The 17,028-nt window shown below is 39.2% G+C and overlaps 1 protein-coding gene across 2 annotated transcripts in view; it reads right to left on the bottom strand.

Annotated features, from left to right (window-relative positions):
* The window catches only part of USP42 (ubiquitin specific peptidase 42), a 39,961-nt gene that overhangs the window by 2,992 nt on the left and 19,941 nt on the right, over positions 1-17,028 (bottom strand). The window contains exons 11-18 of one of the 2 annotated variants that reach the window (XM_077828566.1): positions 15,758-15,858; positions 15,040-15,193; positions 13,566-14,312; positions 12,504-12,595; positions 10,188-11,705; positions 7,622-7,956; positions 1,814-1,905; positions 209-252 (exon numbers count right to left, since the gene is read on the bottom strand). In XM_077828566.1, the coding sequence (XP_077684692.1) occupies positions 238-252; positions 1,814-1,905; positions 7,622-7,956; positions 10,188-11,705; positions 12,504-12,595; positions 13,566-14,312; positions 15,040-15,193; positions 15,758-15,858 (3,054 nt within the window). In that variant the 3' untranslated portion in view covers positions 209-237. The remainder of the gene's footprint in view (positions 1-208; positions 253-1,813; positions 1,906-7,621; positions 7,957-10,187; positions 11,706-12,503; positions 12,596-13,565; positions 14,313-15,039; positions 15,194-15,757; positions 15,859-17,028) is intronic. The other variant, XM_077828565.1, reaches the window with a different exon arrangement.

Below are 17,028 nucleotides of genomic sequence, written 5' to 3'. Positions count from 1 at the left end.
ACAACTTTTGAGATGCTGAAGTTCCCTTGTTATCTGTGCTGGAATGACACTGCCATTAGACCATTGACCATTAGAGTGGGCAGTAAGATGCTGATTTTTCACCTCAAAATTATATGCATCTTCAGGCCACTATTTGTTAGCAACAGAGCTCCCCTCACCCAATTGCCAAGGACATAAAAAATACTGAAGTTTGACAAATACAACTTGCCTGTGGCTAGTGAGTTTTTTCTGCAAGGATTACTTTTCACTCACCTACAAGAGAGGAAAACAGGTTGGCAAGATCTCAGTTGTTCTAAAACCAGTGTAATTCAGTTGCTACTTTGCAGAGCACTGCTGTGCTAGTGATGAGAAAAAACCAACTCCTGGGTAAGTCCTACACTCAATGGGTGCAGACAGCGTAGTTGTAGCTCGTTGGTTCCCGGATATTAGGGAGACAAGGTAGGTGAGGTAATATTTTATGGGATCGACTTCTGTCGGAGGGAGACTAGCTTTCGAACCATTCAGAGTCTTTTCTTCAGGTCTGGGAAAGATACTCAGAGCAGGTCTTCCCCAGCAACGTCAAAGCGCTGCCGGGGGCTAGTGTAGCCGCGGCACAGCACCGGGAGCGCGCTCGTCCGGTGCTATTAACCCCCCCACTTCCACCAGGGGAACAGCTGCCAGCGCTGGTGCGCAGTCTATGCTAGCACTTCACAGCAGTGAAGCTTGCAGCACGCAGGGGGTGTTTTTCACGCCCCGAGCGAGAAGGTTGCAGCGCTGGGAAGTGCCAGTGCAGACAAGCCCTCCGGGTCACAGCTAAATGCAGGGTGGAACAGCTGGTTTGGCATGCGTAGTTAGGGCTTATTCCAAGGGACCATTCAAGATAGAGTGGTCTGTTAACACCTCTGCAGTCATAGGACAAAACTAGGGTGTCGGTGGGTTACAGATTGTTGTAATAAGCCAGGGGTGGCCTAACCCTCCCAGCTGCATACAATTCATTTTCAGAAGTACAAGAGCCAGGCGTGCCTGCTGAGGCTAGGAGCTAAGGGCGACTGCCCTGTGGTGAGGTTTGGGGCCTTGCGCAGGGCAGAAGCCCTGAGCCCCAGCAGGCGCCTCCTATGGGACAGAAGCCCCTAGCTCCCCCGAAGTGTGGTAGACAGAGATGCAGGGGTTTAGGGGGGTTCACGAGCAACACTAACTGTAAAAGAGTCGCATATGGCTCATGAGCCACGGTTGGGCCATCCCTATAATAAACCATAAATCCATCATCTCTATTCAGTCCCTGATTTTTAGTGTCTAGCAATTGGTGCTTAGTGTTTGGAAATCACTCTTAATCTATACCAATCTACAGCAATACAAGTAAAAATAAATATTAGACTTGGAAATTAATCTCTCTCTACACATTTGGTATTTGGATACCTGGAACTATATCTATCTAACGATGGTACTAAATAGTTAGTTTATGAACATTTTCATAAGAAAAAGTTATTTTAAAACAAAAAAAATTGTGTCAAGAACTTAATTTTCAGCCACTGATAGCTGTATGGGGTTCATCTAGTCTACAGCTGATGCCGAAGGGTTAAAAAAGACTAATTCAAAAACATATGGTATATTGATTTTAGGTGAGAGCAGTAGGAGAAAGTCCAAAATGAATTACATTTAGAATCCAAATTAGGATTGTATTTTTTGTTCTATACGGGAGATATCAAATTGCTCGCTTATGTTAATAAAAATAGGGAAAAGGTTGGACTATGCACTACGGTAAAAAGCCTGCGGCAGCCAATTTGTCTGTATTACTATACCTAAAATGAAATAGAATCACAGGAATTTAACATACTTTCCATCTGGTTTCATCTGTGTATGCAAAGTTGCCATCCAAAGATTTAATGACTGTGTGTCCATGGTCCTTATGACAAGGTAGCTCTATAGCTGAAATAGAAAGTATTTCAATATTAACAAAATCCACTTATCACAAACTAGCATTACTTTGATTAACAAGTCAGCACTCTTAGTATAAACAAATTGTTACTGGGGCAGCCTTTCTAATTAAGTGACTTGTTTTGGCAGCCTTTGTTAATAAGATGTTTTATTGGAATGCTCCTAATCTGTATCTGGAAGTCACATAGCATCATCTCCCATCTTGATTACTGAAATTTTCTTCCCTTACTTCACTCCTTCCCAATCTGTCCAAGATGCAGCTTCCAGATTATCTTCCTGATTGATCAGAGTGAATTTACTGCCCTCTCTGAATTCCTTCACTGGTTCTCCAATTAACCACCACATCAAGTTTAAACTACTCATTTGTACCTTTCAAAGCCCTTCACAAAGTCCTTACCTACATTTCAGACCTCATTCCCTAACTCAAACCCTCCACCAACTAACTATACCAGTTTCAGTACCTTGTTAATCTCCTTCATCTATGTGCATTTGACCATGCCACCCCTCTGCATGAAATACTTCCCCCAATCCTAATTTGTCAAACTACCATTCTGTCTTCATGTAATCCCAAGAAAGTATAGTCCAGTGGATAGAAAGTTGGACTGGAAGTCTGATTTGGATTCAAGTCCCAGCTCTGCAAGGACCTTGGCAAATCATTTAACCTCTATGCTTCAGTTTCCCTATCTGCAGTATGGTCATGATACTGATCCAGATTTATGAAGTAATTTCAAATCTTCAGATAAAAAGAATTATAAGATCAAAGCATTATTAAAAAACTACTACTTCAAGGACCTTAATTGAGTTTATACAGTAATTAATAAAACTACTAATACAGTGAAACCCTGCTATAACGCGATAACTGAGATAAAAAAACTCGATCGTGATAAATCCGGGGTCGCTTTATAGCGAGGTTACGAAAATTTACCATTTCAAGCCGGTCAGTTTAAGTCTTGTAAAAAAAAAAAAACAACAACGGTTATCCCAGCGTGTTTTAAACACAAAAGTAGTCAATTAATTACATATACATGAAAGAAACATGAAATCGACTATACTAATAATTGCGCAGAGTGCAAATCAATCTGGTTGCATGACTCCATAATTTTAAATTTCATCACTTCTTAAAAAAAGCTATCTAGTGTGGTCTGTTTATTTGCCGCAGACTGTTGGCTTCTAGCAAAGTCAAGAATGCTTCTGAGTTGGAGGATTTTGACGCTGTCCATGACTTGAGTTTCCAGCCACCTCAAACTGGCTTCTAGGTGCTTTACTTCCTCGGACATTTTTGGTGGGGAAGTTGAGGTGCCGTCATCAGTGCCACTGGTTTCCGGCTCTGATGGTGCAGCTTCATTCTTCCCGCTGACATCTGCGACAATTTCGTCATCTGAGATGTGTTCATATATGTGGCAGATGTCATCTGCTGAAAACCAATTGAAGATATCATAATGACTGTGCTCATATTCTCTGAATACTTCTTCAGCTAAACGTATGTTGTCTTCAGTGAATCTTGTAAATTCAGGCTCGTCGTCGTTACCATCATTGTAGATGACGGAAAAGCTGGACCAAGATCCTTTATTCAGCATTGTTCAACGCAATGTGTAGACATAGCATCCCAGGCTTTCCTGCCGAGGTGACAGACTTCTTTCAAGTTGAGTGACGCCAGTGATGTGTCGAAGGAGTTGTTATCCGCTACCATCTGCTTGATCATTTTGCGACAATAGTTTTGCTTAAATACCGATATGATGCCTTGGTCCAGTGGCTGGATTTCTGATGTAGTGTTCTTCGGGAGATAAGAGACTTTAATCTTGCCATCACGACTGACAAGATTTTCTGCTGGGGGTGGGCAGGGAAATTATCTAGCAGGAGGAGAGCTTTTTGCTCCTGCTTGAGTTTTCACAAATGAGCCCCAACGGCTGGCACGAAAGTTTTATGGAACCAGTCTTCAAATATGGAGCTATTCATCCATGCATTCTTGCTGTTGGTGTATTCAAAGGGAAGGGCCTTCATATTAACATGATGAAAACATCTGGGAGACTTCGCTTTTCCAATCATCGGAGATCTGACTTTGTGGCTGCCGAACTTGTTGACGCAAAACAAGAGAGTGACTTGGTCCTTCCTCTGCAAGCCTTCTCATTTGTGACTATCAGTCCTGGTTGCGAGGGTGCGAACGGGTAACATTTTAAAGAATAAACCAGTCTCATCGCAGTTGTAAACTTGATCGGCTGTATAGCAACCTTCCTCCAGCAACTTTTTAAGCTCAATTGGGTAGGAATCAGCAGCCTCTTTATCAGCTGAGCGGATTTCCCCAAACACAAGAACTTGGCTTATAGTGTGCCTTTTTTTGAATCTGTCCAGCCAGCCGTTACTCGCCTTACATTTGGATTCATTTCCATTGATAAAGTGATCAGATTTCTCTGCTTGACCTTTCAGAATAGGGCCAGAAATGGGAACTCTTTCTGAGCGAGCATGGACAAACCATTGGTACAAGGCTGAATCTAGGCTTTCATCATTAGCAAACTTGACCTTTTTATGCTGTAAACCAGTTTCCTCTTCAAGAATGCAGGGTAGGCTACAGAGCTTTTCTTTTTTCCACCCTCGCAGAGTGGACTCGCTAATTCCTAGATCTCTAGCAAGCTAAGTTTGTTGTTTGCCCTTCTTTAGTTGATCCAGGGTACACAATTTCTCTTGGACAGAAAACGACTTGCGTTTGCGAACTGGCGTATCCATAACAGTAAAATATTTTTAAAAATATAGGAAATTAATAACAAGTTCATAGGCAAACACCATACAGCCCGAGAACTAAGTGCAATGGGCCTGCAATGGCCACGAGTCACTTTATTCTATAAGACAATCTAAGTTAAGGCCTCAAATTGCTATAATCTATTAAAACAACACAAAATATATGGTGCATCTATTCAGTGGGTCTCAAACTTTTTTACTGGTGACCCCTTTCACATCACAAGCCTCAGTGTACAACCCCCCTAATAAATTAAAACACACTGTTAAATATATTTAACACCATTATAAATGCTGGAGGCAAGCGAGGTTTGGGGAGCTTGCGACCCCTCCATGTAATGACCTTGCAACCTCCTGTTTGAGAACCCCTGATCTAAAGGGTGCTGCTTTTTTAATTATATACAGAATCAGGAGGAAAATATTTAACTGTTGGGGCCAACTCAAGCTTTGTAACAATATGTACTGCATTAAGTAGCTATTATTTTCAGTCTTTACAATGGAGTGATTTACATTTTCCCAAATATCAGTACTTTCAGTTTCTGTTGTGCAGAAAAGCTTTTACCTTAATTACTTTCAGTTTAGGTAGCAAATGCAGAGAATATTTTCTTCTGGACTAGTTCATTCAAAGTTGAGAAACTGAATGGGAACTGACAAGCAGAAAAGCTTGTTTTTCTCTTCCGCTCTATAAATAAAAACCAGCTGGGAAAGGGGGAGATCTACTCATTGTAAAAACCTGGACAATAGGCCAGATTTTCAAAGGTATTTAGGCCTAAAGATACAGATAGGGGCTTAATGGGATTTCAAAAGTATCTAAACAGATTGGGCATACAACTCCCATTGATTTCATTGGCTGTTAATTTCAATGGGCATTATGTTCCTACCTAGTCCTTAGGCACTTCTGAAAATCCCACTGGGCCTCTATCTGCATCTTTAAGTGCCTAAATACCTTTGAAAATCTGGCCCACAGTGATAACTTAAACTTCCTGTGTTTAATAAAATCAGTTCTAAATGATTTTACATTTTTACACAGTTTGGTAAACTTTATACATCCAGAACATTTACAGTAGTTTTATTTAACTAAAAATATTTTCATGTTTTTTACGTTAAAATTCCATCCAAATGCACTTTGATACAAAGAATATAGAAATTAGCTTTTCATTTTCTAACAAAAATACAATAATTAAGAAACTGATAGATATATAGGTTAAGCTATATAATTTCTTAAGGATGTATAGATGCAGTTTATCCTCCTGTTTAGCAAAAGTATAAAATTTAGTGTAAAAATGATATTTGATTGCAAATTAGCATGTTTAAATGGTTATACTAATCAATGAGACTGAACCTTTCTCTAGGAAAGTAACTTAGAAGTGCAAATACCTAGGTCTTATACAGCATTTATCAGTAGATCTCAAAGCACTTGACAAAGGATGTAACCATCATTCTCCCCATTTTACAGATATGAGGTACCCAAGGTCACCTAGCAGACCAGTGACTGAGCTGGGAATAGAACCCAGGTCCCATAAATCCAAGTCCAGTCCCAAATGTAAAACAAAATTAAAATCTGTAATTTATGTCAAGATTTCCTGCTTGCTGATTTAAATAAAGATTAGAGTTGGTGATTTGTTATTTTGACTTAAATCATCCACCCTTATTTCATCTCCTTTAGTCACAAGATTCACTAATTACAACAACATAGTGCTATCCACTCTCTTATGCAAGGGGTTATCCCCTTAGCCAGTCACCAATGTTTCCAACATGGCCAGGGGAGTTATTACAGAGCAATGTAAGGCTTTCCTCCCACTTCCCTGCTCAGAAAAGAAGGGTTGAATTACAATCCAATTTCCCACATAATAATGTAGGTAAACACATCCATTGGTAGTTTTTGGTAGAATTTGGTAGGGTGCCCTACCAAATTCACGGCCATGAAAAACGCATCACGGACCTTGAAATCTGGTCTCCCCCCGTTAAATCTGGTCTTTTGTGTGCTTTTACTCTCTAGTATACAGATTTTATGGGGAGACCAGCATTTCTCAAATTGGGGGTCCTGACCCTAAAGGCAGTTGAAGGGGGGTTACAAGGTCATTTTGGGGTCAAGGTCATACTTCTGCACTGACTTCAGAGCTGGGCGGCAGGAGTGCGGCTACTTCTGGCAGCTGCTCTGCCTTCAGAGCTGGGCTCCCGGCCAGCAGCCACCGCTCTCCAGCTGCCCCGCTCTGAAGGCGGCACCAGCAGCAGCAACAGCGCAGGAGTAAGGGTAGCAGTACCACAACCCCCCCTCCAATAACCTTGCAAACCCCCACCCTCCCCAACTCTTTTTTGGGTCATGACGCCTACAATTACAACACTGTGAAATTTCAGGATTTAAATAGATGAAATCATGAAATTTATGATTTTTAAAATCCCATGACTGTGAAATTGACCAAAATAGACCACGAATTTGGTAGGGCCCTATATATAAGGAATGATTTTTTGCAGAAACTTTGTTGGTCAAGGATTACTGGATTCCAAAATTTTTTGGACTTCCCCTCCTCCCCTCACCAAAAACAATTTATATATGACACAAATTAGTATAAAAATATTTACTGTGCTCAGGAAAAAAACCAAAAGGCACAAATATTTAAATTAAGCATACTTGACACAGGCAGAATGGACAATAGCAACAATGCTATTTTTCCCCTCCCTACCTGCTGTAAGCTCATACTACAACTCATCAATATGATCTACCCAAGGATTTCTTGTAACAAACATGCTGATGACAGCAACTGCGTAGTCAATAACCTAGGGTAAGTAAAAATCACTAATTTTATCTATTTCACAGATATACAAAACTGAAGAAATTATCCAACATAACGGTGTTGCTTGGTGTCTGGAAGATGTGACATACTGTATATGTATTACAAAGCACTTAAAATGGCTTTAAATATTTTTCTCTATTTGAAAAAAATAGAAATCCCATTAATTTCTAATGGTCTCTTACCTTTGCTATACTCTTTAGATATGTGATAGCTATTTTCCTGGCCTCCTCCTATGTATTTTGTTTTATGACAGGAATCAGCATCCCCTCCCTCATGAGGCCGTTTACTCCCATGTTTACTATATTCTTCAGATGGAGGGTCATCTGTACAATGAAATTCTTTTTTCTCCCATGTCTTATTAGCCTCAGAGCCAGCAGCCTTCTGGATATTAGGATCTAAATATTCAATAAACCCCTCAGGTTTCTTTGTATGTTTCTTCTTTTTCTTCTTCTTTTTCTTATGTTTGTGGATGTCAGAATCAGAGCAGGCCCCAGAGAAGTCTGAATCCTGGTGATGTCTGAAAAAAACGTAGAAGTGAATATGAAAACAAATGTGATGCTTATACTATTGTTACAAACATATTACACTTTATTTATACATATGCAATATGGCTGGCCAAAGCTCAAAATAAAGAGCACATCTTATTTTTTTAACAGCTGTGCTACTGTTCCTCTACTCCAGCATCTGTCCTGCTCTGCTGAAAACAGTGGAATACTCAATACATCAGGTAATGCACTTTGCATAACAGATCAGCTGCGGAGGGGATAACTGGATTGCAGTGCCTGCTCCCTGTATTGTTCCACAGAGTCAGGCAGCAGGGGTAGCAATGTTAGAGCTAGAGCCCAATTTGCAGCAAGGGAATGGGAGGAATCAGAAGTGTGGATTGATTAACTGGGCTGGCTGGAGAAAAGTGCAGGAGCCAAGCCCCAGGGTTTGGAGAGGAACCACCTGGTGATCAAAGCAAAAACTACCCTCAAATCTAATCACTGTTGAACGTGATCATCCACCAATTTTAAGTCAACAAATAGATTCCAACAATGAACCATAGTAATGTGTGGGGTGGGTGGGAGATGGGAATGAAAAGAATGTCAAGACAACAGAATAAATTAACATTGCTGTGGAATGCAGTGACTGTTGCCATAGAATTTGGTCCCATTGTGCGATATATATATTATATATATATATATATATATATATATATATATATATAAAAAACCATGGCCCTGTGTGCTCTAACACTCAAAATACACTAGTTGCTGGCAACCAAGGTATCCATAGGACACTTTCACACAATATGAAATAAGGAACTATATAACAGAGTGCAACTCATCAAAGTAGTAGAACATTTTCTTCACTCCCAGCCATAATCATGGAGTTCAGCCCATCAGATGATTCAACTGGTCCATCTTTGAGTTTTATAATATTTAAAATCAAACGATAAATAATTAGCAATTAAGAATAAATATGGAAGTGGACCTAAACCACGAGGCTGTCAGTAGAAGGGTCAGAACATGATGTAATTCATCTGCTCTGACAGGAAGCATTATCATATAGTTCTGAGCGGCGGGGTGCCCTAGTGGCTCCACAGTTTAGTTAAGTTGCAAACACAAGAAAACCAGTCCTGTACTCCCTTAAATTAGCAATAAGCTTCACACAGATCACTTAGGAAGAAAAACTAATTTTCTACCTTGTTTTCATAACACATACTTCTGTACTGTAGGAATTCTAAGCAATTTTAAATCCCACCTTTTTGAAGTTTCACTTGTGATTCTGACTTTTTGGGGGGCCTCTGAACAAACTCTCAGGCTTCTTATTTCACAAAGCCTAAGTAAAGTTATGACTTGCTATAAGTTTGCTTTTCTGCAATAAAAACCAACAGAGGATATTACTGGTTTCAGTGGGAGACAGAACGGGTTTCAGGCCTGCAGATGAGTGTAGTTGGGGCGCCGTAGGATAAAGGTGGCTTCCTGCGCTGACTGGGATTGCTGCCCTGTGCAAGGAAGAATCCCAATGCAACCATGAGCTCTCTCATGGAGGGGGAAGAGATTCTTCTTGGACAGGGTTTGCTAAGACTAGTGGAGTCCAGGTGGAGGACCTCTGGATCAACACAAGGGTTCAGAAGAAGGAAGAGGGAAAGCATTAGTATTTCCCTGCCTTCTCTACCTTACTGTCATGCTGTACTTCACTGCACCTGCACTCCCCTCTAACAAAAATACAGGTGGTTTTGTTGGATAGGGAAGGCAGAGAAACACTAGTGTCTCTCCAAATCTCCTTTTCCTATACACATAAACTGGTCCTTTGCACTGCACACCCATCTAGACTTGTGACAGGACACATATAGCTTCCATTCAGTTAAAAGAAGAGTTACATGACTCCACCTCTCTATTTGGTGCAAACAAATTTAGCCCATTTCTGCTTTGGGGGGAAAAGTTATGTCATGGCCTGCCTACCCAAGTTTGACCATAGCCTGTTTTGAAAAGTATGCAATGAACTAAGTCAGGGTCTGTTTGCAGATGATTATAACATGATTTGTTTCATCTTGTTCCAAAGCTCTCACACAACTCAACAACATGGTTTGATCCCATCTATGCAACACACATCAAACTAACATGATTTCCCCTGACAGATTTTACAGTGCAATGGGCTCAGAAGCAATGGAAAAAAGGGGAAGAACAGGGAAACAGCCAGAGATAAATTAGAAAGAGGAGTTTGTTTAGAACATTGTAAATAAAAGTTTCTCTTGCTTACCTGTCATCTTTCTCTCGGTGTTTATCTTTGGACTTCTTTTTTTTCTTTGACTTCTTGTGTTTTTTCACTTTTTGCTCTTCCGTTGGCTCACTCTGCAAACTCCTTCTCTGTTTCTTTTCCATATCACTGTCACTACCTTCTAGACTAGCACATTTTCTCTTTCTGTCTTTTAGATAATCATATTTGTGGCAAGACGTCTCAAAACTTGAACTGTTTTCTTCAGAGATGGATGCACATTTTTCATGGGAATATTTTTCAGAGTGCTGAGAGAGAGCTGAGCAATTATACAAGTCTATTTTGGAGCTGCCAAAATGATGTTTCTCTCTCTCTTTAGCGACTGGTTCATGATTCCATCTGCTTGTGTAATAATAATCCCTATATGACCTACTGTTGTAAACCTGACTTGATTTGTCATAGTCTCTGTCCCCATGAAAGAATTTTCTGTCTCTACCATCTCTTGCTGCATAAGAAGGATAATCGTTGTAATATCTGCACTTGTCCCATCTCCTTGGCATATCTTGGTAATATCTTTCCCTACTCCAAGATCTTTCCCTTTTAGAATGGTAATATCTACTCCTCTCCTGATCAGTTTTCCCTCTACTTCGGGATCTATAATGGGTATATTTTCCTAAACTTCTGCCATTATCAGGACTGTTTCTTTCACTATGCATAAGTTTGTACTTATTTCCATTGCAGTGTTCCTGCTTATAGCGATCTTGCTTTGTACTCTCCTTGCTGTAGGATTGCCTTTTTTTTGAGTAATCATCATCTGGTTTGCTTTTGGTTTGCTTCTCCTGCTCTTCACTTTCAGAGCGCTCTCTTTTAGTACGGTAATGCCCTTTGTCAATTTTTTTGGGGGTGCAATTTTTTTCCTTAATTGGAGAACGAGACTTAAGTTTTTGCCTATCATTTTCTTCACATATTTCATTACCATCCAGTCCATCGTTTTCTTTAGAATGACTCTCTAAAACTTTATCCAACCTTGTAGCAGAAGAGTCATTAGTAGGTGGTACATCTGTGTAATTATTAGCACTCTCCTTTGTTTCTTGGCATTTATCTATAATGTTTAGAGCTGCAAGTTTTTTAGAACTACATTCATTGTCAGACTTTATGAAGGGGCTTTGCCCCAATTTCTCTGCAGTCTCAGCAGACCCTCTGATGTGCAGAGGGCTCTCCTTCAAAGTCTTTTTTACCTCTTGTGTTCCTCTTATCTTTTCTGCATAAACCTTAGGATCACACTGTTCAGAGAATTCATCATCAATTCCCAGGGATATTTTCATAGTGTTACACTGACCACTGATATCAGAATGTGCATGATCAGTTTTTGATACAATACTTTCGGCAATTTCTTCTTTGGTAGAAATGGTCTCAGGATCTGATGTAGTAAAGGGATTCTGGACATTGCAGCTAAGGTTAGCGGGAACTTTACTAGACTTCTCATAGGAAACAGTATTGTTGCCACTGACTAAAGTTTCTACAGGACCATCATTTTCAGAAGTTTTTTCAAGTCCAGTTGCACTGCACAAAATAGAAATGTATTTGTGACTTTCATCAGAAATAAGAAATAATCTACATGACGATTGTTAAGAGTAAAAATCCTTTTCATCAGTAAATATCTGACTCCTGGAAAACTCTGAAAGACATTCTGTTTAGAAACACATCTACTTATAATATATTCCCTCCTCATGGGGAATCTCTTTTGCTTGCTTTTCTATGTGCAACACTTCAGGAGCACCTACCCTGTCAGTTCTCCTACTTCCCCCTCCATCTATCTGCTGCAATGACTCATGACCATACTCGCTATGGTTGCCCTTCCCCACAATAAAAACGTTGTAATAGTGAGTTTCCCTCTCCCTCCCTCCCGAGGCAAGGGAAGGCAGGTGGCAGGAATTTACACTCACCTGGTCAGTGTCCTAGCAGAGCAGCTGGGATTACTCCTAATGAGCTGCCCATATTTTAGAAGTGTGGTAGACCGAAAAATACTTATACCCACACTAATAAATAGATATCGTGTTCATGCATGCATCCCTAGGAGTGAAAAAAAGGGGAAGAGGAATATAGAAAATATAGACAATACAACAGAATGGTTTCTACATAGAATGTTTTTCCAAAGTTTTCCATGAGGCATCAACAGGTTTTTAATATTAGAAGAATAGGCACAATGCCAAACGTAAGTTCTGTTCTCACTACCATTAGTTTTGGTATGGTATGGTATTCCTTCAGTGATCTAAATCTTTCCATTTAAGTATTATAAATAGTTAGTATACCCATAATAAAATTTGTATGGAATCTTTATTTGGACAAAGTGTATTTTACCTTATTTCCTCTGACAAGCTTTTCAACTGGTTATATCGGAAAGACTCTAAAATTCTATCTTCAGGAACTGGTGGCAAAGCTGTAGGTATTATCTGCAATTAAAAGGTATGAGTTAAAACAGACAGAATGATAGCAATCATACAAACTTACGTAGCATCTCAGCCTAAAAAGTCCTAGAGCACTTTCCAATCATAATCGGACATACGAACTATACACATGGATCACTGTAGGCATTGCACCCTAACATTCAATATTGCAAGCATTAACAGCACACAACAATACTACATCACCAAATTTAGAAAAAGAAAAAGTAAGTACAATACTACACACTTTAAACTGTAGGGGAATTAAGACAGGCAGAATACAACTGTCAGATGAAATCTGGACAACATACCAGAAACAGCACTCCTCTTATAAAGAGTGACATAGGCTCATTGATGGTCAGCACCACAGGTTTGGTCTCATCTGACAGACTGCACACCTATCACCACAATGCCCCCCAACATGCACTGGGACAACACCACTGTGCACCTTACTACCTCAAAGTTTTACATCAACATCAGCCTTCATAAAAAAGCAGTGTGGTTTTGTAGACCCAGATCCTAAGCCTGACTTGCTATACAGACTCAGGTAAATCACTTAACCTCTCCATGTTTCAGTTTCCCCATTTTACCAGATGGAATTATAGCCAGGTATTTATCACACCTACCTCTCTGGTACCTGAGCACAACATAATGCTTACTGTACCCACCTCAGAAGAATAGTTCGTGTTTGCAAAACATTACATAAATGCTAAATATTTTTAAGACACCACTGAAAGATGCATCCTCTCTCCATCTTACAGATATAGAAATGAGATTAGCAAGTATTGATTCAGCTCAACCCTGCTTAGCATGCAAGATCTAAGGGACTGCAGCACAAAGTGCTATGACAGCAGCCTGTGTTGTATATTTTCCTCTGAACTTTGCCTGAATGAGGAACATTTTAATATTGAACACATTACAGTCATATTTATAATTTGCCATGAAGAGACATTCTAGAACAAACAAATATAAAACTCACTTTTCCATGCAATCCATTCACTTTAGAAAATGGAATTTCTGTAGATTTAACAGGCTTGACTTGGCAAGTAGCTTCTTCAAATTTCAATCCATTTTCTTCAGGATCACTATCTATACTAATAGCACCATTAACTGTAACATTTTTTGGCAGTTCATGCTGGGATACAGCCTCTTCAGCATCTTGACAGGAAGAACAAGAGTTCTGTAATGTACTAACTACATTTCCAATCAAAATTCCATTAAAAGATTTTGAGTGGCCATTCTCCTTAACTAATCCCTTCGACTCCTCATCAGATTCTTCTGAAGATTCTGCACCGTAAGGGACCAACGTACTAGAGTTTAGTTTAGACTTGCCATTCATTAATGGCTTAGAACAAGAGTCACTAGGAGCTGTTTGTTTAGATACTTTAGTAGCAACTGACATTGTAGGTGCATTTGAGGTAGACTTTACTGCAGAGGAATTCGTAATCGTGGACGAAGGAACAGGTTTGCTGAGATTCTCCAAAGAATTATGAAGGTTGGGCTGAGACAGAGTTTGGCGAGTAGGCAATTTGTTATTGTGAATACTGATAGTGATTTTCTGTTTTTTCGAAGGGTCAGGAATAATGGGTCTGTTAATTGTCCAATTTTGAATGGAAGTTGAAGGTGGAGCTGAAGCTGGTCTGTTTAGGGTAACATTGCTAGCACTTGCCACAGAACTGCTTGGAGTTTCTTTTAGTGATCCAGTTCCATTTAAATGACTGGAATTCTGTAATTACAAAGAAATCACTATGAAAATGTGTGCATGTGGATAGACAGCATTTAATATCCCAAGACATAATGGGCTTACTTGATATTTCTACAAACTGCCCCAGTGACTAAGCAGAAAACACCCCTATGCAAGTTATATATAAAAATCTTGCCGGTAGTTTAGTGTTCACATTTTGTTCAGATTTTCAGTATTCACATTTTGTTTCGTTTTTTAAAAAGCTAACACCAACTGCAATCCTTTGCTGATTGCAAGATACAAAACAAAAACAAAAATCCCAAACAAAAAACCCTATTATTTGCAAATCTTAGAACATTTGCACAATACTAATAACTGAGAACAAGCCAGTCTGGTTTCACCAGCTCAACTGAAGTGCAAAAGATGAAACAGCATAAATAAAATAAAATAAAATTGGACTTTTAAAATTATTTCAGTTTTAATAAATTCAAATATTATTTAAAGTAAATATTTTGACAGTGTGCTTTTTTGAGTACTTTTGGCACCTAGTTTGAAGTTCAAAGCAAAGGGGAAGTAATATTTGCACAGTTCAGCGTTTGTCTTTAATAAAGTGTTTCTAGCTGCTTAGGCTGCAGAAGGAGCACTGCACACAGAGCAGTATTGTGGGGAAAGGAAATCTGAGATCCTGAACATTTATAAAAAATAAACAAAGGCCGGTTACGAAACTCCTGCTATCAAGTTGATGCCATTATCTACATATGAAGATTACCTTAATCATGTGAGGAGGAAGCTGTGGGCCAATAAAACCTGATGCCCCCTGCCTGCTATTAACCACCCGCTGACTGATAACTGGACGGGGAGAAGACTGTCCTGGTGTATGAATGGAATGGGGGTGTTCTCCTCCATTTTTCATATCATGGGACCTGAAGAAACAACAGATAATAAGTATTTCATTCATTCATATTTGTTCTTTTGCTTAGCCCTGGCTTTAGACACATCCCACAGTTAAATACTTCACAGAACTGGAAGTTGGGTTTTTTGGGTTCTTTTTTAAACAAACTTTAACCAAGGCTACAAATCGTAAGTTAGATAACAGACCTCCTATTATATTTTCCCAACCCCAAGCAGCAACTCAACTTCACAACACCCATCACCTCAATCTCCCACCCTTGAAGTCAACCAATTACACAGTATTGGATCCAGAAGACGCAAAATGCTCCACCTACACAGGCAGCACTTCACTCTGTAGGTAACTCTTTCAGTGGTGGGTGTCGGAAGACAGACATTTAACTTACACGAGCAAAAAGACAGGCAGGGAAGGACAACTTCTACAGCTTTAAACTATAAGTGGAGTTTTAGGGTAGACAGAGATGAATTAACCAAATTGGATTTTTAACCCAGGAGAGGAAAAACACAAATGGGAAAAAAAAATTATGAAGGACAAGAAAGGAACTGAATCTTGAACGCATTTTGGTACTTGATATTACCTGATATAAAAGAGCACATAAGCTTGCTGATTAAGCACAGATCTGATGTCACTGTTGGACACAATAGAATCATTCATCTGGTACCACTGCCCATTACTGGCCTGCAAATAAGTCAATGACATATTTTAAATCAGTTACAACATCTGCTAGAAAAACAACACAGAAAACTAATCAACTGCAGAAGAATAAAGAGCACTCCAAAATATAGCCGTTTTCATTAATGTACAACTGATTTTTTTTTTTTAAATTAAATCCCTTATCTACAGAGATTTGTTACCACTAACATTCGTTAGTGAATGCTCCCCTTCACCAATGCAGACTTTACTCTAGGAAGGGAACTGTTCTCAGAAACAGTTTTACTGTTTAGAGAGGATCTGTTATGCTAAAACACTGTCCCATCAAGGATCCACACAACAAATCACATATACTACAAGAATAAAGGGGCATTAAATAAAACTGGCAACAAATTTATAAACTAATAAAAGTATAACATAATCTGTGGAATTCATGTTCACAAGATATGGAGGCCAAGAGCTTAGGACAATTTGAAAAAGAAATCAAGATTTCTATGTACGTGAATACCTACAGATACAACAGATGGAATAAACATTTTTATAAGGGATAAAACCCTTCTGCTTCATAGCATAAGCCAACCTCACTGACGGGTTAGGAAGAGACTGGCTTATGGGCAAGTTGTTTCACAGCTGTCCACTATATGTTCACAAATCCTATCACATGAACTATCACACCATTTTATGGGTAATTAGCCAAAAGAACACTGCAACCTTATTAGTTCTGACAAGGGGCAGAATTAAGATTGCACTATACAAGTGGGATCTTTGTTTAGTGTGTGTCTATAGAAGAGTCTTTTTACAGCCAGCCATGGAGAGCTGAAGCAAGAAATTATATTTTAGATTCAAGTTCAATTGTTCCTCATGAAAAAGGAAAGCAGAACTATAAGTCAGTCATGTCTTTGAGGGAAAAGGAACACATGATAAAACAAAACTAAAAGGATAAATATTCTGTGAAACTAGATATATTTTTTGCTTAGCAAATACTCAAACTCTGCAAGAACATTTATTTAAAAAATTACTGTAATAGGAAGATTTTCAGAGAGAGTCTAACAGGAGTATAACCATGTATGAAGCAAACAGAAGGGGCTAATTTACATCAGCATTTTACAGTGTTATAGGAAGGCAAGAGAGTTCTCTTCTACTTTAAACTGCTTTTGTTAATCTTATGCAAAACTACAGACACAGCAGTGGTACGTT

Source organism: Eretmochelys imbricata, chromosome 10, assembly GCF_965152235.1.
Source record: "Eretmochelys imbricata isolate rEreImb1 chromosome 10, rEreImb1.hap1, whole genome shotgun sequence".
In the NCBI taxonomy this organism is placed as follows: domain Eukaryota; kingdom Metazoa; phylum Chordata; order Testudines; family Cheloniidae; genus Eretmochelys; species Eretmochelys imbricata.
This window is presented reverse-complemented; position numbering and strand designations above follow the sequence as displayed.